The 24,924-nt window shown below is 43.2% G+C and overlaps 1 protein-coding gene across 7 annotated transcripts in view; it reads left to right on the plus strand.

Annotated features, from left to right (window-relative positions):
• Window positions 1-24,924, plus strand: part of TMEM273 (transmembrane protein 273) — a 112,668-nt gene that overhangs the window by 53,423 nt on the left and 34,321 nt on the right. For all 7 annotated transcript variants that reach the window (XR_011496524.1, XM_070493179.1, XM_070493167.1 and 4 more), the window contains exon 3: window positions 23,035-23,227. Coding sequence is in view for 6 of the 7 variants with exons in the window: in XM_070493179.1 (XP_070349280.1) it covers window positions 23,107-23,227 (121 nt within the window). In the remaining variant the exon portion in view is untranslated. The remainder of the gene's footprint in view (window positions 1-23,034; window positions 23,228-24,924) is intronic.

The raw sequence follows: 24,924 nt of genomic DNA on the forward strand, positions 1-24,924 counted from the left end.
CCATCTACTCTTCCCACCTTATGTGTTTGCATTTCAGTTCTATACCTCTTTAAATCCCACAAGGCATTATTGTTATTGCTTTATGCAGTCAAGAGTCATTTATACTTATTCACATATTTTCTTTCTGTTGCTCATCATTCTTTTTTGCACCTCTCTGCTTCTATTTGGATTCATTTTCCTCTGTCAAAAGAAAACCTTTCAGTATTTCCTTTAGTGGTCAGTCTCCTGGTGATAAATTCTCTGTCTTTGTTTGCCTGAAAACATCTTTACTTTGCTTCTATTTTTGAAGGATATTTTTGCTAGATATAGAATTCTAGGTTGGCAGCTGATTTTCCTTCAGAACTGGGAAGATATAATTCCGTTTTCCTCTGGCTTCCATCATTTCTCTGGAGAAGTCAATGTTTGGTCTTATTGTTGTACCCCTGAAGGTAACGTGTCTTTTTCTCCCCCTTCTGGTTTCTTTAAATATTTTCTATTTGTCTTTGATTTATTAGGTTTACTTTGATGTGTGTAGGTGTGGGTTTCTTGGTATTTATCTTGTTTGAATTAACTCCCCTTTGAGTCCATCCTTATTGTTCCACTTTAGAGATTGGGAAATTGAGCCAAGACAAAGATGAAGGATGGCTGATGGTAACCTAGACCTCTGGATCCTTCAGATCAGTATTTACCAACCCCTACCTGGCAGCATCCGCCCCTTCTCCACGCTCCTTGATGAACCTCAACCTCACATGCCTCCACTATCTTCTCTGCTACTCCAAGGGTTTTTAGTAGAGAACGTAAACAGTTTATCAGATTGGCAATAATTTGGGCTGAGAAATATTCTTCTAGAACATCACTGTGCCCAGGCTGGCGCAATGGTACCAGCCATGTATTGATAGCCTTTCTAGAGAGAGTCTAGAATAGCAATTAAGATCCAGCTTCTAGATCAGACCGCCTGGTTTACAACCCAGCTCAGCCACTCTTTCCCCCACTAGCTGTGTGACCTTAGGAAAGTGACCTTTCTATCCCTCAGTTTCTCTTCTGTAAGAGAGAAGGCACTAATAGTGCCAGCTCACAAAGGTGCTACTTCAGAGTGGGTTTTTTTTTGCCCTTGAAGAAGCAAATTAGTTAATACCAAGAATGTACCAGAACAGTGTCTGGAACAAATGCTCTCACAGTTGTTACTTATTGTGTTTATTATGTGCAAGAATTTGTCCCTGCCATCAGGGTACACACTGCCATCGAGGCTGGTGAACACTTAGAGTGGCAGACAATGCCACAATCCAGGGACCCCAAAGTGACAAAGGGTCAAATGGGAATCTCCCTAGGGTCTCTGTGCCCTGAGTCCAGCAGAGCGGTCTGCACCCTCCAGACCACATCTGTGTGTAGCATGTGTGGAAAGCCAGGCCCGTAGGTCAGCTTGTCAGGCATGTTGGTGACACACTTCCAACAAGAGAGACTTCTGTTTTGTGCAAACAAGATCATGGGACCAGAAGTGTGAGCCACTCACCGTCTCAGCACTAATGGAGCCACAACAGCCATTTGGCTTCATTTCTGCATTCACCACATACTACGACTCTCATTTTCCCCTTGGCCAATTAATGGAGGAGACATCTAGAGCTATTTCAGGGAACGTCAAGAGCCACTCGAAGTGGCCAAATTGTTAGCAGCTGTGTTTGGAAAGACGACATAGAACTAATGCTTCATTCCAGGGCAGCCGCCCTTCCTGAGCCCTTAGGAAACAGATGCTATCCTCAGGCTAACCCTGGGGCGGACTTTGTTGGTAATAGTTTTCCTTGGGAGCATCACAGTGTTGTGAAAGGCACAGGTTTTGGAGACAGACATGCCCAGATTTGGATTCCGGTTCCCCCTTGGGTTAGCTGGGACGCATCCCCCAGTCCTCCCCTGCCCACCCCCAACGTCTTCAGTTTGTTCCACCCAGGATGTTAGACGGACCTCGGCTGGGCCGTGTGGGGAAGAGGGGCTCATTGCCCCCCAGGCTCTGAGCAGGGTGGCTCAGCCCCCAATCCCACCTGCCCAGAAAGCTTTACACAGTTCCAGATGCCAGCTTCCCAGGGCCTTGCGTTTTCTTGACCACTTTGCCTGGAGTCGCTGACCTCCTTGGTGTGGGCATCTCTCCGTGCATAACACGGACGCGGGGTGAGACTCATGCTTGCACTGAGCTCCAGACAACCCACTGGCACAAACTCTGTGGAGACGGGTCAGGGAGGACCCACACAGAACACCATGGTGCAAACAGCGGACATCACTGATGGATTCCTCTTGGTCAGAATTTCCTTCTAGTCACTTCCCATCTCTCGGCCTGTCTCCCCATGGCCCCCACTGGCTCCTTACTCCTTTTGTGCTTCTATACCTTTCTCCTCCCTTTTGGCATAGATAACACAGGAACTCCAAACCCTCCTCCCTAGATTCATATCCAAGCCATTTTGGGGGCTCAACAGGCAAAATGGCCTTTCATTAAACAGCATTCACCTCCTGAGAAGGCAGCTAAGAATATAAATGGCAAAATTCATTCTGTTGTTTGAGTTGCTTTGGTTTGTGTTTGCTCCAAGCGGAGCCTGAGACAAATCCTCCGGGCGTAAAGAACCCTCTTGAGAGGTGAGGCCAGGAAGCAGAGTGAGCGAGATAGGAGGGGGCCCAGTGAGTATGCAGTGGCAAGTGCTTTCTACAGACAGCGGAGACTGAGCTCTGCGGAGCCTCTGAGAAGCGTCGCCCAGAACTGTCTGTTTAAGACTCAGGAAGTTGCACTACGTTTGCTCTCGTCTCCCATTATTTGAGTTATCCAGAAAGTAGCGATTCCCCCATATTTCCAGGCTGCCTACAAGCTTAGTGGATATCTTCAAACAAAGCTCAGAAGCAGAGAAGCGAAGAGACCCGCGGCTCAGGCTGGAGTCGGGATGCGCGCTTGGAACTGTCCACCTGCTGTGGCTGAACGTGGTGGTGGCCAAGTCGATGTGGAGCAAGACACTTACGGCGTCTGTCACATCGTGGAGCATGTGAAGGTGCTAGCACAGTGCCTGGCGCTCGGCGAGAGCTCCACAGACCTTCCTCCCCTCTCTCCCTCCCATCCTCTGACCCTTCCTGCTGCTGGCTCGCCATGAGAGGGTGACGGGGCCAGGACTCCAGCCGGGGCTGTCTGACTTAATTTTAGCTCCCTCTTTCCATGACCTCAGCTCCTATTTGATCTATTTAAGAGCTGATGCAAAGTTCAGTTTCAGTTTTCAAATTGTTGGTTTGTGTCTCTGGGAATTAGATATTCGCCAACTTTGGCGAAAGGAGACAAGAGATCCCGGATCCGGCAAGCTCGTGTCTGTCTGTCTGTACGACAATACCAAAACAAATCTCTCCCTCTCTTTAAGCTTGTAGTGTTTCAGGAGAGAAAACAAACAGAAGGTAGGGGCAGGACTGTGCATGGAAACAGAGAAAGAAGAGAGAGCCCCTTACAATAAGGAGGATCCTGAGGGACAGGCAGGATGGTGAGGGGCGAAGCTGGGGACCATTTTGTGCTGATCGTTTCAGACACGTCAAAGCTTCTGAGCGTGGCCTCCATGGAATGAGGCGGAGGGGGGGACAGGCTGGTCATAAGGAGGTCATGGGAAAGATTCATTTAACCTCGTGGCCTTTTGCCAGTGACTGCTCATCTAGTATTCTAGACCTGACCCTGGCTGAACCTTAGCTCTCTTCCCAAATCAGATTCAGTTTTGGAATTTACCTCCTTTGAAGACAAGCGGGGGAAGTCACCTAGACATGGGCTAAGAGAAGGCAGACCTGAGCCAGGCCACCTGCCAACAGTGTGACGTGAGCAGGTCCTTTTGTGTGTCCAGGCCTTGCGTCTCCAGGCAGGTGGACTTGGGTATTCTCTACGGTTGCATCCTGCCTAATCAGCCTGTGCGTCCTCACCTGGGAGGGTTTTTATGAACATCAGTCGCCTGGGGGTTAGACGGCCCATGGGCGATATGACACAAAGAACGCAGTCAGTTACTGCGAGGTGACATGGTGGACACCAAATCATAGCGGGAAATGCTTTCAAGGATGGAACACATTTGAACAATGAGAGCTTTCGCTTGCCCCACCCAGTCGTGGAATCTTATTGCCTCCACCAGAAAGGAGCGGGACCCCTCCATCGTCTTTTTTTTCTTTTGTATCATTTTGTATATTCTGAAAAATAATACAATCAAATAAAATCATTCTAAGGAGAGTCCTGTATTAAGTCTGCCCTGGAACTGATATCAACTTCCTTCCTAATGGACCACGTGATTCTCAGGAAGGGCGTGAGCCTGCGCTCAACAGCTGCTCTCCGTGCAGAGAACTGAGCTTAGGTCTCTGGTTTTCTTGCTCAGACAACCCTCTACCTAGTCTGACATGACTGACTCCCACCCTCCCAGGCTGTCTCCTGCATTGAACTGGAAAGTGGTTTCTGCAGACCTGACTCAAAGGCCACTGGGTAAAGGGATAGCTCAGACAATGATAGGGCTAAATTAAGCTAGCAACCGCTCCCTCCCCAGTAGCAAATCAGGCTCACGGCCATTGCTTCTGTGCCACCCCCTCTTCCAGGAAGAAAGGCAAGGCAAAGTCCACACTGAAACGCCTGCCAAGACTCGCACTGCATGTGAATGGCTTCAGGCCCTGAGGGGCGCTTAAGTGATCAGAGGAAGTGCTGTAGGCATTATGGCCCCCGGGATGGCCCCCTCCAGGTGATCTCCATTGTTGAGGGCCTGCCATTGTGCTCAGGCCTTGAGGACAAGAAGAGACTTTTCTTCCATGAGAACTGTGTGGAGGACACGTGGATGTGCTCCCACGATGCTTCCTGTCACCAAAACAGCACCAGTTGGTGACAGTGGCCAGACAATGTCTTTTCTAGACTCCACGGGTATTTCTAATGTCTCATTGCCCCATCAGGGGGCATTTACATCAAAGCTGCCTAGGAGAAAACAACCCCACAATGGCCAGTGGGTGACGTTTGCAATCTAGAACACCGGAAAGGACTATCGTTCCTAGGTTTTCTGCTGTGGAAGCAGGAAGGAGGGCAGGACTAGGGAAATCTAGGCTCTTCTCTGGGCAGAGGAGAGACCCCATTCATGGCTGTGGTTGCAAAGTTGGGAAGGGAACCACTTTGCTCTGCAGTTGTTCAGCTTAGGGGCGAGGCTGGCCATCCCTGCCTCAGCCAGGCAGAGTCTGAGGGCCACTCCTGGCCCAACAGCAGCCCCCAGATGCCATGCTTATTCCACGCTGTGCTGAAAGGCTCTTATGGTCCCTGGATCCAACATCATGACTGAGCTCCAAGCTTCCCGTGAGCAGCACGGGGAGTTTTCTAGCAAGAAGAGCATGGGCTTGGGAGTCAGCAGACCAAATTCCAGTCTTGTTGACCCTGAGTGAGCTGCTCAGCTCTCTGAGAGTCAGTTTCCTTATCTGGAAAAGGGGTAGCCATGCCAAGGTCTTTGCTTAATACGTTTATAACAGCTGCTATTGCAAATGGTAGTTTTGAGGAGCAGCAAAGACAACGGGAGTGTGGGGTCCCAGAGGGAAGGGCTCCTGCCACCCAGGCCCAGAGGGATGGAGAATTCTTTCTGTGCCTGTGAAAGCCTCGGGGAGAAGGCAGAGGCCCAAGAGGCAAAATTTTCTAGAGTGTTCGCTTCCGCCATGGCTATTCTCACAGGAAGGGCCATGGCTTCGTTGTGGCTCCTTTTTGAAAGCAGGGTCTGCCATCATCCTGGAATTCCACCTCCCTAGCGGGCTCAGAGCCTGCATGTGCAGAACTTGGTGGAGTGTCCAAATGTGTGCCGGCTTCCCGCTGTGTGTCCTGTGCTGACACCAGGAGCAAAGCCAACGAGACCAGGGCCCTGCCTTCGGCTTTCCTGAGGGAGGCAGGAAGGGCCAGGAGGAAGTCTGCTCTTGTGCAGCCTGGGGGTGGGAGGTGGCCATGAAGAGCCAACGGTAAGCCTTGCGTGCTGCTGTGACTGCAGGCCCGGGGGGAGGCGAATTGAGGGAGGATGTGGAGGAGCCGGGACCCAGGGTGCCTTTGTCACCAGCATTTGGCTGTCTGGTTCTGGAGAGAAGGCTGTTGGTGTCGAGGCTGAGCCAGGCCTGGCGCAGGGTGTCCATAAACCTCCTGTTTCTGGCCATCGAGGGGTGTAGGGGGGTGGAGATGAGGGCTAGGTCAGGCAGCTGCAGGTGGGCCCCATGGAGCTCGAAATGCTCAGCTTGGGAAGGTGGGAGCGCAAGGGTGGGCCAAACCAGGCACAGCTGGATTTGGGTCCAGAAAGGACCAGGGGACAGAAGCACAGAAGTGCTCTGCTTCTGAGATGGGAGGGGAGTCAGTGAAGACTGAGGGCCTGGAGCATCAGTGGGACGTGTTCATACCATGTGCCAGACACCGTCCTGGGTTAATGAGTGACCATCTGGCTGTGGCAGGAGTGGTCCTGATGGCCTTCGTGTGTCAGCTCGCTCAACGCCAGGCAGGTCTTATGGTGATCATCACCTTGATCTTACAGATGAAGAAACTAAGGCGCAGGGAGATTATATGACTTGCCTTAGGTGACACTGTGTCTAAGTGGGGACGCAGAGACTGGGACTCAGGCAGCTTGGCTCTAGGCTGGAGCTCCTAGCCATGCACGGCCCTGCCTCCCTTCTTGAGCTGGCACTGTCTCATGACCACCCTGTGGGCTGACCATGATGGCTCCTTCTGCTTCTCTGTGAGCTCCGTTCCTAGGCACAGCTGGTAAGGACAGAACCAGAACTCAGAGCCAGCACTTTCTGGCTCCAAAGCCTGGGACCCTACTTTGTGCCTTAAGAATGGCCTGGACCCCTAAGGTCTCAGTAGCTCAGCTTCCTCTATTTTTTTCAGAGAGCCGTTTCTCTAACCCAGCACCGCTCACTTCTTCCTGCCTGTCTATTTCTGATCATGGGCTCTACATCCTCCCCTAGTAGCTTCCCAACCCCCAATTTTAATTAGTGCTCATAAGCCATTCGTGATCTCGTTGCTTGCATCTGCTCCCCTGGCGCTGACAGCGCTTGTCTCTTGTCTCCTCACAGAGAGGGTGGCCGGAGGAGCGGGCCCATGGCTTCGAGCTCAGGTAATTGGTGAGATGAACCTCCAAGGAGAGCAAGGGATAAGCCTGCCCCCGGAACCACAAAAGGCACACTAGAAGATGATGTGTGATGCTGGAGAAAGCTCTCCCCAACTGCTCAGAAGCAGGCAAAGCTCAGAAGAGAATGTGATGAGAACACTAAATTCCAGTGGAAATGACAGAAGGATGCAGATCGGCAGTACATAATGGTCCCGACTGGGACCCAAGGCAGAAGTTTGACACGAATGGAGCCTTGGTGACTTGCATAGAATAAAATGGAACAAAATCTTGAAAACAAGCAGAAGATACACAAAGCTTTGTTCGGCTCCGTCACTTAGAGTGGCTGTCTATTTTCAACAAGGTTGGAATTAGGTTTTTGTGAGCAGAAGTCATGGCGATGCTGAACACAGGAGACAGTTCTCCCGTGAAAACCCCACCAGAAAATCTCCCGGGAAGGTCTCACCACAAAGCCCGCTTGCTAGTCGGGTGACAGGGCCTGCAGGTTGGCTGGTGTTTGGTGGCAACTGAGATGAATGGGGTTGAAGACTCTTTTAGAAGTGGGACCACTGCTGTGGCATTAATAAAAGTTTGGAAAATGCAGAAAATCTGGGAGAAGCAGACATTGATTCTCCCACCGGCTTCTAGCCCAAACCCAGCTATTCTTGTCATTTTCTTGTTCCATTATAGTCTTTTTTTTTAATGTATTTTTGTGATCATGCTGTGTAAACAAATTTTCTATACTGTTGTCTCTTCAAATGGGCTTCCCTATGTTATTACTTTGTAAAAATCCTTCTTATTAATTGCACTATATCCCTTCAAGTGGGCGTGTCCTGATTTGGTGTGTTTCTCTGAATATTTGGGTTATTTCCAACTTTTTATGATTATATGCATATTTGTGCATAAGGCTATTTTCCATCTTTGAGGTTATTCTCTTAGAAGAGACCCCCAGCAATACAGTTTACATGTCAAAGAGCATACCGATTTTGAAAGCTTTTGTTGAAAATTACCAACCTACCTTCTCAAGGAGGGAGCCCATTACAGCGTTACCATCCACCTGCGAATGCTGAGCCTCCATCAGATCCCAACTTAAGGCAGACGTTTTGGCTTCTCTTTGCTGTCTTCTGATCCTGTTCATTTGTTCATTCATTCATTCATTCATTCAACAGTCTTTGAACCTCTGCCGTATACCAGGAATTGTTCTGTGTGTAGTGGAAACAAAGATGAATCTTACACATCCTGCTGCTCCGAGAACTCAGTCTAGGAGAGGAGGCGGATGATAGACCAGCATGTTTGTGAGGGGTGAGGTGGAGCCTGGAGCCATGTTTTCCTGTGTCTGCCGCAGAACAGGGCAGCCCTTGTGGAGATTTCTGCAGCTCTGCTCCCACCAGGCCCAGGATCCCATTTCCTGATCCCAGTGTCCCCGGGAGCTCCTTCACACTTCTCCTTTCCCCAGAGTCCCTTTCTTCTCGCCTTCTTTGCAGTCTCCCTTGGACTTTTGTATCCGTGCCACGGAACTCTCAGCTCTCCTGAGTCCATAACTGTGTCTTTAGCTTCCTACCCAAGTTGCCCATCTTCTTCAGATTGACCGTGTAGTCGGATTGTCTCATCCTTTTTACCTCCTAGTGCTTCTGCATTCCCCTCTCTGTATCCTGGGGACACCATCCAGAGCCTCTGGGTTATTTTCTCTATACTTCTCAATCCGCCCTGAGTTTCTCAGCCCCCAGCCTGAGATGAGAAAAGGATATTTGGGAAGAGGCAGTAGGAGCGTGACAGAACTGTCTGGAAGCCCCTTAGAGCATTTCTGCCATCCACCGTGCTTCTTGCATGGCCTTTGGGAAAAGACGCGGGTGATGGCCCTTCAGAGAATTAACAAATGTGGCTCTTTTGGGCAACAGCAGAGTGTCTCCTTGCAGCTTCGTTAGGTGCAAGCTGTTGGCCTGAAGTTTTAACGTTCTTTTCATTTTTGTCTGTGTCATCACCCGTTTTGAGGGACAAACTGTTCATTCAGTTGGATTCCTTTTTTCTTGGCCAACTCTTGCACAGAGGCAAAGTTGCTAAGAAGGAAGTAGTTTCTCCCCAGTCCCGGAGGACTACAACAGTAACACTTTAGCTTGCCTCTAATTACAGCCACCATGACAGTTCATATGTTGTAGCAATAAAAATAACCATAAACCTTACATAATCATTAAAGTTAAGCAAACAGCCCCTCACTGCATCATAATGTACAGGTAGTTGCTAATAATCCAGGAACAGCATTGGGGCATTGAAGGAACATCTTTCCTATCTCCACAGTTTCTTAAACAACTTTAGAGACATATTTTTATTAAGTATATGCAAGGCAGATGATCTTAAACCTCAAGAAGAGTGTGCATAATAATTGTGTACTCTTCTAATGCTCTCCAAAGACCTATTCAGAGTCCGTTCTGAAAGACAATAATATATCAAGAAGTTCTGCAAACTTCCTCCTAATGAAGACATGCCAATTGGAGACCAAGAATGTGGCCTCGAAGGACAAAATAACCACCACTCTCAGTCTCTTGGTGTTTTGCTACTTTATTTCAGAGTGATTCAAAATCTAATTAAATTTCTAAACTCTAATGAAATTACAGAAGAAAAATCATTTAGGATTATATTATGTACAATTACTCACAGCTGAAAATTACAGTTAGCCTCTTTCACCACGATGGAGTCTCCAGGGAAAACCCCTGTTATTTATCCACCATATAAATCTGACACTTCTCCCACGATTTACAGGTTGGAGGTAAAGCTGAATTAATTAAATGTATATATCCTGAGCTCCAGCAGATAGATGGGGAGGGAGTCAGGGACAGGGAGAAAGCGTGCGGGCTGAGAGTCCCTCATACGAGAAGTCTGGGTTTGGATGAGTAAAGGCTGACGGTAGACTCCTTCTAACTGGGAAGATGCTCAGAGTCTGAGCTCTTCTGGGAGCAGAAGCATTGCACATGGAAGAGGAGGGCAGAGCCTCAGATGGCGAGCTTAGGGTGTGAGATGCTCATTCCAAGCTTTGTTTGGCTTTGAGAATCTTAGCTTATTTTTCTGTAGGTAAGAGAAGACCTTGCCGCCGGAAGTTTGCTTAGGGATAGTGGCTTGAATTTCTATTTTAAGAGAATTGAATAACTTGATCAATCCATGCTAACAAAAATAATCAGGCTCTTTTGAGTCTTCAGCAGCTGGTTAGCAGTTTCATGAAATCCATCTGCTGGAAGTCTTTAATTTCTGTGAATAGAGAGCTTTGAAGGTGTCTCCATACTCACAACACAACACTTTTTGTTGTGGGAGCCTTGGACTTCCAGGAATATGGACTAAGTAATGTGGATCTTTCCTCTCATTGAGAATGAATAGAAAAGCTCAACAAAATATTTTAAACGTCTGTTTAAAGTTATCAGAGAGCTAACGAGACATTGAAGAAACATAAGAACAAGATCTGGGAGAAGAAACTCTGAATGAGCCTGGAATTTGAAAAGTTTTTCACCCAGAGTCATCTTTCAATCTCAAGAGAGGTGGCCGAGATGCTAAGAAGTGTGGATAGCTGACAATAGCTTTGAGAGGATAGAACTCAGAACCTGCTAAGGAAGAGAAACCCTGCTAACCCTCCCAACTTTGTGTCCAGTCTCTAGGAGAAATGATGAACCAGAAACAAAGCGGCCCTCCAAAGGACTGAAGTCCAGCTTTAGTTCATCTTAATCTCTGCATTGTATTTAAGCGATACAGTTTTTGCTAGTGAAACCTGGGTATCAAAAACAATATAAATCCATTTGGAGGAAGATAATATCATTCTTGGCTTAAAATTATTTTATTTCTTTAAGTTTTCATATGTAATATGAAAGATTCAATGAAAAACAGGCATGTGAAAAGATGATAAAACACACTGGAAAGAAAAAAGCAAGAGGAGCGATAGACAATAGAAACAGACCCATAGTGTCCAGGAGATTGAACTATTGGAATATAGACTTTGAAAGAACTATACTTATTCTGTTCAAAGAGATAAAAGATAAGATTGTGAATTTTGGCAGAGAAGTGGAAAGTATAAACAAGATTCAAATGAAAAGTTTAGAACTGAGAATTACAATAACCAAAATTAACTCAACAGACGGTTAAAAATCAGATTACATGCAGCTGAAGAATTAGTGAACTGGAAGATAGGTTATAAGAAAACTATACTGAAGCATGGCATAGCAAAAGGATAAAGACACTAAAGATGTTATACCAGACACAGGGGGTACAGTGACGCAGTCTAACACATGTGTAATTGGTGTACCAGAAGGAGAGGATAGAGAGAATAAAACAGAAATATTTGAAGAGATGATGGCTGAGAATTTTCTAAAACTAATGAAAAACATCAAGCCACATATTTAAGAAGTCCTAACAACTCTAAGCAGGATAAATCAAAAGAAAACCACACTTAGACACATCAGAGTAAAACTGGTAGAAATGAAAGACGAAAGAAAAGCTATAAGCAGCAAGAAAAATTATCTCAAAAAAGCAACAGTAAGATAGACTGCCAGAGATGGAGTTCTGTGACACCAATGAAGCTTAAACTTCGGGGTTTCTTGCTTGAATGGAACTCTTGTGAGGCATCTGTTTACATGGTCATAGGTTTTTATAAACATGCTAGTAAGATATTTTAACGAATTAAGTAAGATTGCTCTTTATTTTTTTTTTCACTTCAATTTCCTTCGACACACTAGCCACGATGATGGATCATGTTTGAGTAGTTCCAGGATTTGAGGGGATCAGACCAAAGGGAAGTTGAGTTAGAAACTCATCTAGCTTAGTTTAATAGGATATAATTATGTGGCTCTTGGTCACTTTCACATATATCGTTACGGTATAGGCACAGTTTTCAGCAACACCTTTTTACTCCCTATTATAATAACTTGCCATGCCGCAAAGGTGTAGGGTTAAAGGTTGCATCTTAGTGCGGGCATGCTTATGGCGACTGCCCTGGGAATATGTGGGGAGTAGAGAAAAGCAAGCAAGCAAAGAAACAAAACATTTGAAACATACAGAATCCAGAAGCCTGTCTATAAGAAATTCTTCCAAATCTTACAGCTCACATATGAAGGAAACTTGATATGGATTTCCCCAATTTTGACAACAAGCAAAAACTTTTTTTTTACTGAATTACTAATAAAGAATGATGCTAAAAACTTTTATAAACAATCAGTAACAAAAAATAAATTTCAAACGTGCTAGAGGAAACTCTTTTTCTTTTTTTTTTTTGTGATTGGCCCTCTGTCGCCAATCTTCTCCTTCTTCTTCTTCTTTTTTTTTTTCTTCTTCTTCTCCCCAAAGCGCCCCCAGCACATAGTTGCATATTCTAGCTGTAGGTCCCTCCGGTTATGCCATGTGGGATGCCACCTCAGCATGGCCTGATGCGCAGTGCCATGTCCATGCCCAGGATGCAAATGGGCAAAACCCTGGGCTGCCGAAGCGGGAGCACGTGAACTTAACCATTCGGCCATGGGGGAAACTTTCTCTTCTCTTAAAAAAATAGTTGTCATATGAAAAGCCATGAAAGAATACATAGCAAAAAAAACAGAGAAAAAAGTATTATGGAATTTTCTCAGGCAATTAATAAAAATATTATTCTGTTTCTCTAGATTTTTGATGTTTGTGGTATTTCTATCTTTTTATAAATTTATAATTTTCTGTGATTTCTTCTCATTCTAAATAAATATCCACTATTGAAACTAATTTTGTATTCTCTTTTTAAATAAGCACTTCTGAATTTTGTAAGCTTCAGACTACACACAATCTGGATATTCTGTTGCTTATAGCGGAATTTTAGACAAAAATAATAAAAGTCAATGAAATGATATTTTTTAAATGGTAAAAGAAAGTTATTACTTATCTTCAAATCCAGCAATATCCAGCAAAAATATCCTATCAAAATGAAAATGAAGTAAAGGCTTTTTCAGAAAGAACTGAGAGCATTTGTCACTAGTGGACCCACATTGAAAAGTACACAGAGGGTGTTCCTCCAGAAGAAGGAAAATGATCCCAGATGGAAGCTAAGAGATGCAGGAAAGAATGAAGGGCAGTGAAAAGGATGTTTGGTTGTATAAAGAAACCACCGTCATCAGCAGCATCACCTCCACCATCATCATCATCGTCTTCTCATTACTATCACTGTTACTTCATAAGTACACATTAACATCTGTTGGGGCAAGTTCCCTCCCCCAGCAGCTCTCATCTCTGTCCTGCCCTCATGCTCTCCTTTTTCAAAATCTTCTAGCTGTTCTTGGTCTTCTATTTTACCAGATAAGTTCTAACATCAGCATGTGATGCTTCTGAAAATTCATCTGGAGTTTTTGTGATTACGTTGAATCTATACATTAATTTACAGACAATTGTCATCTTTATAACGTTAACTTGTTCCATATATAGACACGATGTTCTCTGCATTTATTCAGTCTAATGTCCTTTACCAGAAATTTATGTCTCCAAAAATGATTCGTGCGTTCTTCATTAAGTAGTTTTCTAGCTAATCTATAATTTATGTTGCCATTGTGAAGAGTAGTTTAACATTTGAATATATTTTTCAATTTATTTTTGCTGCTGTAGAAGAAAGCTATTGTTCATACAGTTGCTTTGTATTCAAATATGTGGCTTAGCTGCTTTATTAATGTGCACAATTGTATATTCTGTGGAAGTTTCTATTCAGATAATCATTTCATTTGGAAGAAATAACAATTTCGTTTCTTCCTTTTTAACACCAGCCGCTTTTTTAAAAAGCATACCAGATGTTGGACTTTATTAAATGCATTTTCTTTATCTATTCAGATGACCATGTAATTTTTCTCCTTTGATCCACAAATATAGTGAATTATATTGATAGAGTCTTCTGATTTTAAACCATTCTTGAATCCCCCTAAATATACCCTATTTGGTCATAGTTTATCAGCTTTTTTTTTTTTAAGTAAGCAGTTAAATTTGATCTGTTAGTATTTTATGTAGGAATTTTATGTGTATATTCACATGTGAATGTCTTTTTGCACTACCCTTATCCAGTTTGGGCTTCCAGGTAATATAAGCTTTCATTAAAGTCAGAAGGCCAGATTTTAGTTTATTTTTTTCTGTAAAAAATATATAATAATTATTTATTCCCGTAAAATTTGGTAGAACTGACTTATTAGGCAATGTAAACATGGACTTTCAAAAGGAAGAATGTTTTTGATCACTTTTTAAATTTTTTTGATTGCTATTGGTGTCTTTAATGTGTCTATTTCTTCTTGTGCTAATTTCGGCTTTTTTTTACAGAAAAAATTGACTAAAATCTGTCCTTCTCATTTTATTTTATTTTACTTTTTTTTTTTTTTAAAGATTGGCACCTGAGAGGAGAGGAAATGATGTGTCACAAAATCTGTATTCTCTCTTTGTTGAGTATAAATATACTGGTATGAGCTTATTTATGATGTTATTCAAACTGTCTACTTCTTGCTTATTTTTGTCTACTTGATATCTCAGTTTCCAAAATAGATGTATGACATTCTCCAACTGTAATGAACTATTGTTTTATTTCTCCCTGTAATTCTTTTAGTTGTTGCGTTATGTATTTTGAAATTATATTTTTAGGTACCTACGTACATATGATCATTATATTTTTTCTTTCTTTTTTTTTGCCAGTATAATAATATCTATCTTTTCTCCTCACGGTATTTTGCACCCTTAAATTCTGTTTTATTCGATATTAAAATTGCTACCATTTTCGGTATTTGCTATATTTTTTCTTTCTTATTTTAAACTTTTATGAATTTCTTTTTAAAATATGTCTTGGACAACATATGGACAACATATGCAGAATTTTAAAAAGCCCAATACTAGTGTTTCTGTGTTATAATGAGTGAGTTATCCCTATTTACATATTTAAATTTTTTTTGCAGTTCAATATACATACAGAAAATTTGTATATCCAAATATAGAGCTAAAGGAATTTTCACTAAAAGAAAGAGCCTGGGTGAAGCCCCCAGTGCATTCCCAGCACCCTTGAAGTCCCCTGTGCCCCCTCTCTGTCACTACCCACCAGGGGAGGCCACCATCCTGACTTTTAAGAGTGTACATGAATTTGACCGATTTTTGTACTTTACATAAATGCATCTGACATCTTTTGCTACATCATGTTTGCGAGATCAGTCTATATTGTTGTGTGAAGATGTTGACTGTTCATGTTTATCACTGTATAGAATTCTGTTGTGGAAATATACAATTTATTTATCTACTTAGTTGTTGGCATTTTGGTGACTTCCTGATTTTTGCTATCACTAGTTGGGCTGCAAGGAACATTCTGGGGCAGTTCTCCTGGCGCACACACACGTACGCACGTGTACATTTCTCCCGGGTCTATACCTAGAAGTGGAATTGCTGGTCATAGTGTATGCATGTTCAACCTTAGTAGAGACCGCCGGGCTTTTTACACCTGTACCAACGTACACACCCATGAGCGCCAGAGGAGCCAGCCGGTGGCTCCACGTTTTCACCAACTCGGCATTTTCCGTTTTGATCATTTTACCTACTCTATTCTGGTGGGTAGGTAGTGGAATCATGTTGAAATTTTAATTTGTATTTCTCTAACAAATGTAACTGCGCACCTTTCATATGTTCCTTGCCATTCGTATGTCCTTTTTGCAGGGAAGTACCTCCTCAAGTCTTTTGCCCATTCTTCTAGTGAATATTTGTCTTTTTTATTGATTTATAGAAACATGAAAGCCTAGAAATGGGGCCTGGGTCAAATACACGTATTATCAACATCTTCTCCCATTCCATGAGTTGCATTTTCATTCTGTTAATGACTTCTTTTGATGCATAGAAATTCTTAATTTTAAGGAAATACAACTTACCAATTTTTTCTGTTTCATGATTTGAGAAATCTTTGTTTACTCCAAAGTTAGAAAAATATTTTTCCATTTCCATTTATTTTACTTATTTTGTAATTACTTTTTATTTCAATTTTTTTCTGTCGTGTTCTTTTACCTTTTACCTTAGTTCTACTTTTTGTTGTTCTTTTTCTCCTTTCTTACATTCCATTGGACTAGCTGATTTTTCTTCTGTTCTTTTCAAATTTAAAGTCTATTTTTAGTATTCTGATATTTATCCCTAACCTCTCATGATCCATCCCTATGGTTTTCTCCCCATCGATTTCTTGAGCTTATCAATACCTATGTCTTCCTTGCAATAAGGCATTTGCTTTAGCATTTGCTTTCCTCCATCTGCTCTCCTCCCAGTCTTTATCTTCATCCCTCCCACCCCACCACTTATTAGTATCACCTAGAATTTTAATTCTGAAAGTATGTCTGTGTGTGTGAGTGTATCCATAATTATTTCAAAAATCAAAAGAAAGGGAAAATGAAGAATGGAGAAAAGAAGGATTTAAATGTAGAAATACGTTTCTCTCTATTCTTTTGACAATTCCATATTTAAGTAGCAGACTTTTATATTTTTCTTTTTTAATCTTAACTTTCAGTATCTTTCATTGGCTTCTTAATTTTTTTTCTTGCTGCAATATTTCTTGTGAGAGTTTTGAAAGAGATTCTGAAATTTTGCATGACTGAGAATATCTTTATTTCAACTTTGCATTTAAATGAGAGCTTAGCTGGATGTAAAATGCTTGTTTTAAAGTCTTTTTCCTTCAACACTCCACCTTGTGGTTGCATCCATTGTTTCTGTTGAGATATTGAATATTATGATGCTTTTTCCTTTGCCATTTTCCTTTGATGTCCATTTTCTCTCTTGAAGCTCTTAGCATTTTTCCTTTTTTTGCGATGCTATTAAATGTCAATAAAATACACTTAGGCCTTTTTTCCCTCTCACATATCCTTTTCAACATTCCTTGAGTCATTTCAGTCTCATATCTTTAATCTTTGTTTCCGAGAAATTTAATTTGTTGTTTCTCCAAATATTCCTTCTCTCATTTTTTCCTCTGCTGCCAATACTCCAATTATATTGATGTTGACACTTTCCCCTCTACCTTCTGAGTTTCTTAACCTTTATCTTATTAATCTGTTTCTCATTTCTGACGTTGTCAGAGAGAATTTCTAAACCTGAGCTTTCAAAGCCCACTAATTAATTTTTCTGCTGTATTTTCCTTCCATTCATCTCCTCTGTAGCGTTTCTTATTTACGTGCTTTCATACGCAGTGACTCCATTTTCAGTCTTTTTTCATAACCGCTTGTTCCTGCTTAATGTTTCCAACATTCTCTCTTACTTCTTTGGGTACATTTTTTTATGTTTATATTAAACGATTGTGTCTTTTTCTGCTCCATTAACCGTAATTCCTCTGTCACCGTGTGTTTAGCTTTTCTCCTTTTCTTACTCAGCACGTGTGCTCCTCAGATATCTCATTATGTTCGCCCGTGAACTCCTGACTGTAGGACGATCAGCTGCTCTGGTTTGCGATAAGGATGAGGAGCAGGAATATCCAGGATCTGTGTGTGCCTCACTGAGAGGGCTGGGGCCGCGACGGTGGCGGTTCCTCTGGCTTTGTGATCTGGGTTCAAGAACCCCTATCTGCACGACTTCCTCTGCTCCAAAGCCATAAAGCTCAGCAGCCCTCGTAGGCTGCTTGATAATTTGGTCCTCCTCTTGGTTCTAAGTATCAAGTGGCCTCTGAGCTCTAGGGTGCGTGTACTGAGGGTGGGGAAGGGTGGAGGTAGCGAGCATTAGAATGTGCTCAGGGGCAGGCCAGTCCATATCCACCTGTCGTCATTGGTTCCCTCTCTTCCGGCGCTGCCCTGCTGATAATGCACCACCTGCAGTGGGCGCCGGACTGGCTCTGCTATTCTTTTGCTTCATCCAGGCCATCTGGGTGAGGGTGAGTCAAGCAGAGAGCTCCCCGTGAGCCTAAACCTGGTCTGCGATGCTTGGGCCTTTCAGCTCCAGGCTGCCATTTCTACATGACCCCACTGCCTTCTCTCTCCACAACGGTTTCTCGTAATTTTCAATTTAGACCCTAGGAGCTCTCTAGTCTTCTCACTCCTCTGCCAGAAGCCCTATGCTGGGCTACAAGGGACCTTGTGCTAGGCTGTGAGTGACCGTGTGATGTCTCCATTTATTTGTCACCATTATATCTCCCAGTATAGATTTGTAGTATTCATTTTAAAAGACACTCACAAGTGGGCTCACTTTTTGTCAATCAGCATCACAAAAATTACATCAACCACTTACACTTACATTGACAGTGTGCCAATCATTGGTTTAGTAGGCTCACGTGTATTAATTCACTTACTCCTCATAACAACCCTATGAGGACGTTTTAATTTCTCTTTCACAAATGAAGAAACTAAGACACACAAAGCTTAAGTTTAGGGTCAAGACTCTGATCTCTGAGTCTATGCTCTTAATCATTGACTTTAAATAGACTCTAAATTTCTTTTTAAAAAGCCCGACTCAATCCTAACACTGTTTCTCTCTCCAGAAGTTTTGCTTTCTTCCCCATCCCGTCTCATTACTTTAGTAAGCGTTATCCCGGTGGGAATATTACCCGAGTAGGTAGGTCTGTGGGTTCGTGTAGGTAAGAAGAGATTTTTCACGGAGATCCATCTTCAGAATCTTTATTCATATGATGACATTTGTTAATGCAAAGGAAATTGGTGTATGGACTAAACTCCTGTGATTCCAGGGCAGAAACCCATTTGCAAATTGAGAATTTGTAGATGCTCACTTCCCAGGCAGAGAAGCCAGGAAAGATTTTAATCCCTCCTGAGAAAATGAGGCAGAGTGTGAGGCCCCCAACATTTGCTAGTGTTCTCTAAGAAGCTTCCTGCATCCCCTGAGATGCCCCGACAGCAGACAATCCTTCCTCAAGGCTGAAGTCAAGAAACAAGTCATCTGGCTGGCTTGCGTTTTTGCACATTTTCGAATTTGATGCATGCTAACTTTGGCAACCTTCTAAAATGTATGGCCTGAGAATGAAGTTCCCCTTTTCAGTAGTGAGGGAAATACTGCATACACCAGATTTCCTAGTTCTCACACAGCCTGCAGATGGCCAAGTATGGATGAAACTGGATGCCCAGCCTGAGAAACACGCCCTGTTCCCTGAGCTGCCTTTGTACTGGGCTCTTAGCAGACCATGCCCAGGTTTCTTTGGCCAGGAGCCCCTGAGCCAAAGGGGTTTTGTGCTGCTGGACATGGCTTTGGTCCATGGCTTCCCCAAAGTCACATCAGTGGATGCCCAGTTCCTTAGCTCCTAGGGGGCACTGGAAAAACACTTGAGAGTGAAAATTGCTTTTGGGTTTTGGCGATTCATTATTTCAAGATTGATTACTTTAATAATGAAATTTGCATCAGTACCTTAGATGGACTTTATACTTTTTATCATGACCTGGCTGTATTTGAGAAAATTGAGAATCACAATACTATTCTTGGGTCAGTAACAGAACTGTGTACAGCCATGCAGAGACAGGGAAAGAAATTAAGCCGTGTGTACATAACGGCATAAATATAAGTTTTGTAATCAGGAAAAAATATTAAAACAACAACACATGTATACGTATTTCTGGTAAGGTTAGATCACTTTTATAGGTATGCTGTCCTGTGGCCCCCTCAAATGCACACATACCCTTTCACGTTATTGCTTCTGCATAGTCCAAGGTTGCACTTTCTTTAAACTTTAGTTGCAAAAGGTTTTGGACCAGTGGGCTGCACCACTGACCACATTGGCCTACAAACTCTATCTTTCTTCTTTCTCTGGAAAGGTATCTACAGTAATTTGCTTATTGAAATACAGGCGAGGCAACGAGGGTAAAATATGCACTTACTGGTGTACACTCTCCTGTCTGCTTACTATTTCATTATAGACGTGTGCCAATTTAGATTGGTTCCTGTCTTTTACGTGTCGTTCTGATTTTTAATTCTCATTCATTGTCTGTCGAGCATCCTTATACATTTGTTCAATTATTTCCTTAAACTATGTTCCTTAAAGAGGAACTAATGGGTCAAAGCTTGTGTAAAGTTTTAAAGCTGTTGGTACTTATGACTAGAATGGTTGAAACAATTTAAATTGCTATCAACACAACTGTGCTGGTATTCATATTTGTTTTAATTACATGTTAATTCTGCAATCTTTAATCAATATCAAATTCACGGTAACATATGTGGATCGTGAATAAGGAGACTATATAATTATGATCCGAACCTTTAGGCCTTCGTCAAACCTGTGGGAGTGAAAGGGGATGCTATTATAATTGCGCTAAGATAACAGACACAAACCAGGACTTACCTGGGAAAAACTCTGCATACGATCTTCCTATTAATAAAGTATAATAATAACACAAATACCCATGCACCCAACTTGCAATTAAAGAACTAGAACATGACCTCTGCATCCTACCTGCATGTTCCTTTCCTTTCCCCTCCCTGTCCTCAATTTTGTGTTTTTCATTCTAATGATTTAAAAAAATATTATTCAATGAAAAATATACACGTATTCCCCAGACTCTTTCTTGTTTACTTTCGCTTGTTTCTGCGCTTCCTGAAAATGGTATCATTCTGTTTGTAATCTTTTGCCATTTGATTTTTCACACAATATCCCAGCTCGAAGATTTATCCAAGTTGTCTGTGTTGCTGTAGTTTATTCATTTTTATAGCTATATAATATTCCATCGTAAAAATTTATCATCCATTATTTATCCATTCTCTTGTTGATGAGTTTTGTGGTTCTTTCAAGGTCTTTTTTGCTCTTACAAATCAGGCTCAAGAAATATCCTTTTCTGCATCTCTGAATGCACAGGCTTCAAAGTGCGCTGGTTATATCTCCAGTGTAGAATTGCTGGATCACACGATAAACAAATCTTCAACTTTACCAGAGAATGGACGATTATTTTCAAAGATGTTACATCATATTTTCCCACATTTTCGACTTAACTTTAGCATTACCCAAGATTTTCCCCCCATCCTTCTTGAGGTATAATTGACATAAAAATTTTATACATTTAAGATGTACAACTTGATGTTTTAATATGCGTATACATTGTGAAATAATTGCCACAATCAAGCTAATGAACGTATCCATCACCTCACATAATTACATTTCTTTTCTTTTTTTTTTTTTTATGATGAGAACCTTAGGATTTACCCTCTTAGCAAATTTTAAGTATACAATGCAGTATTGTTAACCACAGTCACACTGCCTTACGTTAGATCTCCAGAACTTACTCATCTTGCATGACTGAAACTGTTACTGAAAGCTCGGTCTCTGATCTTGATGTCAATCCAAATAATGAGAACAGAGTCTTGGGAGGAAAAGGAAAGGCTTTACTTTGCCAGGCAGAGGGAGAAAAGCAAGGGCTGGTGCCCCCAAAATTGCTAGCTCCCTGTTAAGAAATGGGTAGGGGTTTTTACTTGGGGTTTTAGGTAGGGGAGGGGGACCATCAGCGTTTTCCCCTCGGCCTGTGTCTGGGGCTGCTTCCAGTGGAGGAGACAAAGGATTTCTCAGATGAGCGTCCTTGGCTGTGTATCTCCATGGTGGAAGGTAGACTCTGACGTCAGGAAGCCAAGGAGTGGGGCCTGGGAAGCTTCAGTTTCTTGACATTCTCTGGACATTAGTTTCTTTGTGAAAGAACTTCAAGGTCCCGTGATTAGCCACAGCGGTTAGTGGGAGCCCAGCATGAGGCCATCCGGCTTTAACAATTTGTAACTTCTACTTGGCTCCATAGATCAGGGAGTCAGAGGTTAAAGAAACAAGCATTTACCTATGAGTGGAACCAAAGACCCGGGGAACTAAGAATGCAGGTTTTTACTTTTAACCCCATACATGCCAGCTTCACTGTGGGGGAACCAATATCAGGGCGGATGTTAACCAAGAGCTGGTAACAAAACTTTGTACCCCTTGATCATCCTCTCCCCATTTCCCCCTCTCTCCAGCCCGGGACAACCACCATTCCACTCTCTGCTTCTGTGAGTTCGACTGTTTTAGATTTTACGTTTAAGCGAGATTCCGTGGTATCTGTCTTTTTGTATCTGGCTTATTTCCCTTAACAGAGTGTCTTCCAGGTTCCTCCACATTGTCACGAACATATTACCCAAGATTTTTATTGTTACCAGTCCTTCCTTCATAATTAATTACATGTGGACATTTCCCTCTAATTATTACTTTACTTGTATTTCATAAAATCTGATGTGAAACAGTTTCATTATCATTCAGTTCTAGCTATTTTTAATTTTCCCTGTAATTTTTTCTTTGACCTACGAGTTACTTAGAAGTGTTCTAAATATCCAACATATGGAAATGTCATCTATTTTTGTTGCTGTCTGACTCAGCTGCGCTGCGGTAAGAAATATGGTCTCTATGTCACCCATTCTTTGAAATTTTTGAGAGTTACTTCACGGCCCAGAGGTGGTCTTTTTTTTTTTTTTTTTGGTAAATATCACGTTTGCTTGACAAGAATAGCTATTTTCTTGATTTTTTAATTCAAGAATAATTGACCTACAATATTACAGTGGTTTCAGGTGTACAACATCATGACTGGACATTTGTATACGTTGCACAGTGATCACCACAATGTTTAGCTACCCTCTGTCGCCACACAAAGTTATTACCGTATTATCGACTATGGTCATAACCCCATGGCTTATTTATTTTATCACTAGAAGTTTGCGTCTCTGGGTCCTCTTCACCCATTTCGCTGGCTTCTCAACCCGCTCCCTTCTGGCAACCCCCAATCTGTTCTCTGAGTCTATGAATCTGGTCTTGTTTTGTTTTGTTTGTTCGTTCGTTTTGTTTTTTAGATTCCACACATAAGAGAAATCATATGGCGTTTGTCTTTCTCTGTCTGGCTTATTTCACTTAGCAGAATACCCTCAAGAACGGCTATTTTTTAATTGTTGGGTGCAGAGTTCTAGTTAAGTCTGATAAATCAAAGTGTGTTTCAGATCTTCCCTATCTCTAATTTTTAAAAAAATCTCCTGTAATGGTGGTGGGTTTGATGGTTTCTCCTGACTTGGACTCCAGACACCTAAGACGTGAATCTGTGTGCTCTGTGGCTGGTGCTGAGGTGCTGGGAGATTCAGAAGCTTCTTCAGCATGACCTGCGTGACCAGCATGACTGCGATGGCTCTGGAGGAGGGACAGCACCCTGCAGAATATCAGAGCTACAGGGCTCATTGTCTTCCGCCTAGCAGAGCAGGTCATCTCCCAACCACAGGTAAGGTCCACAGCCTTCTTGCTCCCAGGCTGGAGGCTGGGCTGGCTCAGCCTGGGTGTAAGCTAAGTCAGTCAGTTGATTGCATATTCAACAAACACTACTGAGACCGTGTGCTGTGTCAGGAGCTGGACTAGATGGTCCAGTCCCTCCCTCGCAGGCTCCTGGTCTAGTGGGAGCCATCCCAACGCCTGTGACAGGAAGAGCCTCAGGTTAAGACCTGGGCATTCACTATAGGAGCATGGGGTGGGGCACCCTTTCTTGCTGGGTGTCTTCACACCACAGTGAGAGGACCATTCGCACCCAGGTGCACTGGCTGGATGCCAGGTCATCCTTTCAGATTTTAGCTTCTGGGACAATTTTGAGCCTCTGTATTTCCCCCTTCTCCATTCAAGTCTGTAGCAGACGCATTCTTTTCCGGTCTCAGGAGGTTGTGGCAGGCTGAAAAGCAGAAGTTGCTGCATAAACTTCCCTTCCTGGGTTTACATACGAAAGGTCAAGCCCTGGAAGCGGTTTCGAGGGGTCTTCTAGAGCAGAAGTTACACACTGGTGTTTGGTTGGACCCACCGCATGTGAAGACATTTTAAAATCAGTTGCCAACATTTGAAGACGGTTGATTTCATGTAAACGCAGGACCTCTTTGCTCACCTTGGAGCCCCCGGATGGCTTGCTCTGCCCTGGTGCACTTCCCTGCGGTCCCCAACCGCTGTCTACAGATTATCGCGTGTTTCCGGGCGTTTTCTCAGTTTGTTTGGGGAAAGTGAAATATTTCTCCTACAAATGTTGCTATTAAGTGGTATAAAAATTTTAGAAGTCCACATGTTTCAGGGGAAGCAAGAGAGAGTGTGTTTCCTGGTGCAGGCAAAGACTGACTCAAAGTGTTTAATACCAAATAAAGTGTATCTGGGTGGAAGAATGGAACCCTAAGGCACCAAAAGGAAGAAAACTGCTTTTCTCGTGAACACCCTGCTCAATGCGTGTCCATCGTTTACAGGAGACTCAGAAGGAGAAAAGTGGCCAGGCTGAAGGGGCCCAGTAAGTGTCGGTGGCCACCAGGCCAACCTCACCACCTCTGTCCGGACGGCTGGACCTCAGCAGTGGGTGGCGCCCACACATGGAGGTCACAGCACAGTGTGAGGGGCATGGGTGGCCAGCTGATGGCCTGGGTTCAAAGCCCAGCTGAGGGGATTTGGGGGTGCCACAAGTGACTTGGTTTCTTCCTCTGTCATGGGAAGGCCCGTGCTAATACCTAACTCATAGGGTTGTGATGGGGGTCAAATAAATGCCATATTCTAAGAGAGTGCCGGGCCCAGGGGAAGTGCTCAGTGAGCTAGTGTCTTTGGGATTTGGCCAAAGGAGCCCAAGAATGAAGTTGCATTTCTGCCAACTCAGTTCAGTGGGGCTCAACAGTTGTCAGTAAGTTGATTACATTTTAAAAAGTGACATTTCTTGCACACTTGAGGTGGTGGCTTGATGGTCAAGCAGATGTCAAGGAGAAGTAAAGAAACCTGGCCCCATATCTGCTGGTCGACCCGGTGTTGACAACCAAGAGTCCTCCAGCGTAGGGTACTTGACCTGGGGTCTGTGAATGTGGCTGGGAAAAAATCACATCTCTGTCCTGTGATCTGTAATAGAAGCCTAGCATTTCCTTCTACCGCGAGTACGGCCGACAAACCACAGTGGTGTCACCACACAGGTGA

Source organism: Equus asinus, chromosome 2, assembly GCF_041296235.1.
Source record: "Equus asinus isolate D_3611 breed Donkey chromosome 2, EquAss-T2T_v2, whole genome shotgun sequence".
Classification (NCBI taxonomy): domain Eukaryota; kingdom Metazoa; phylum Chordata; class Mammalia; order Perissodactyla; family Equidae; genus Equus; species Equus asinus.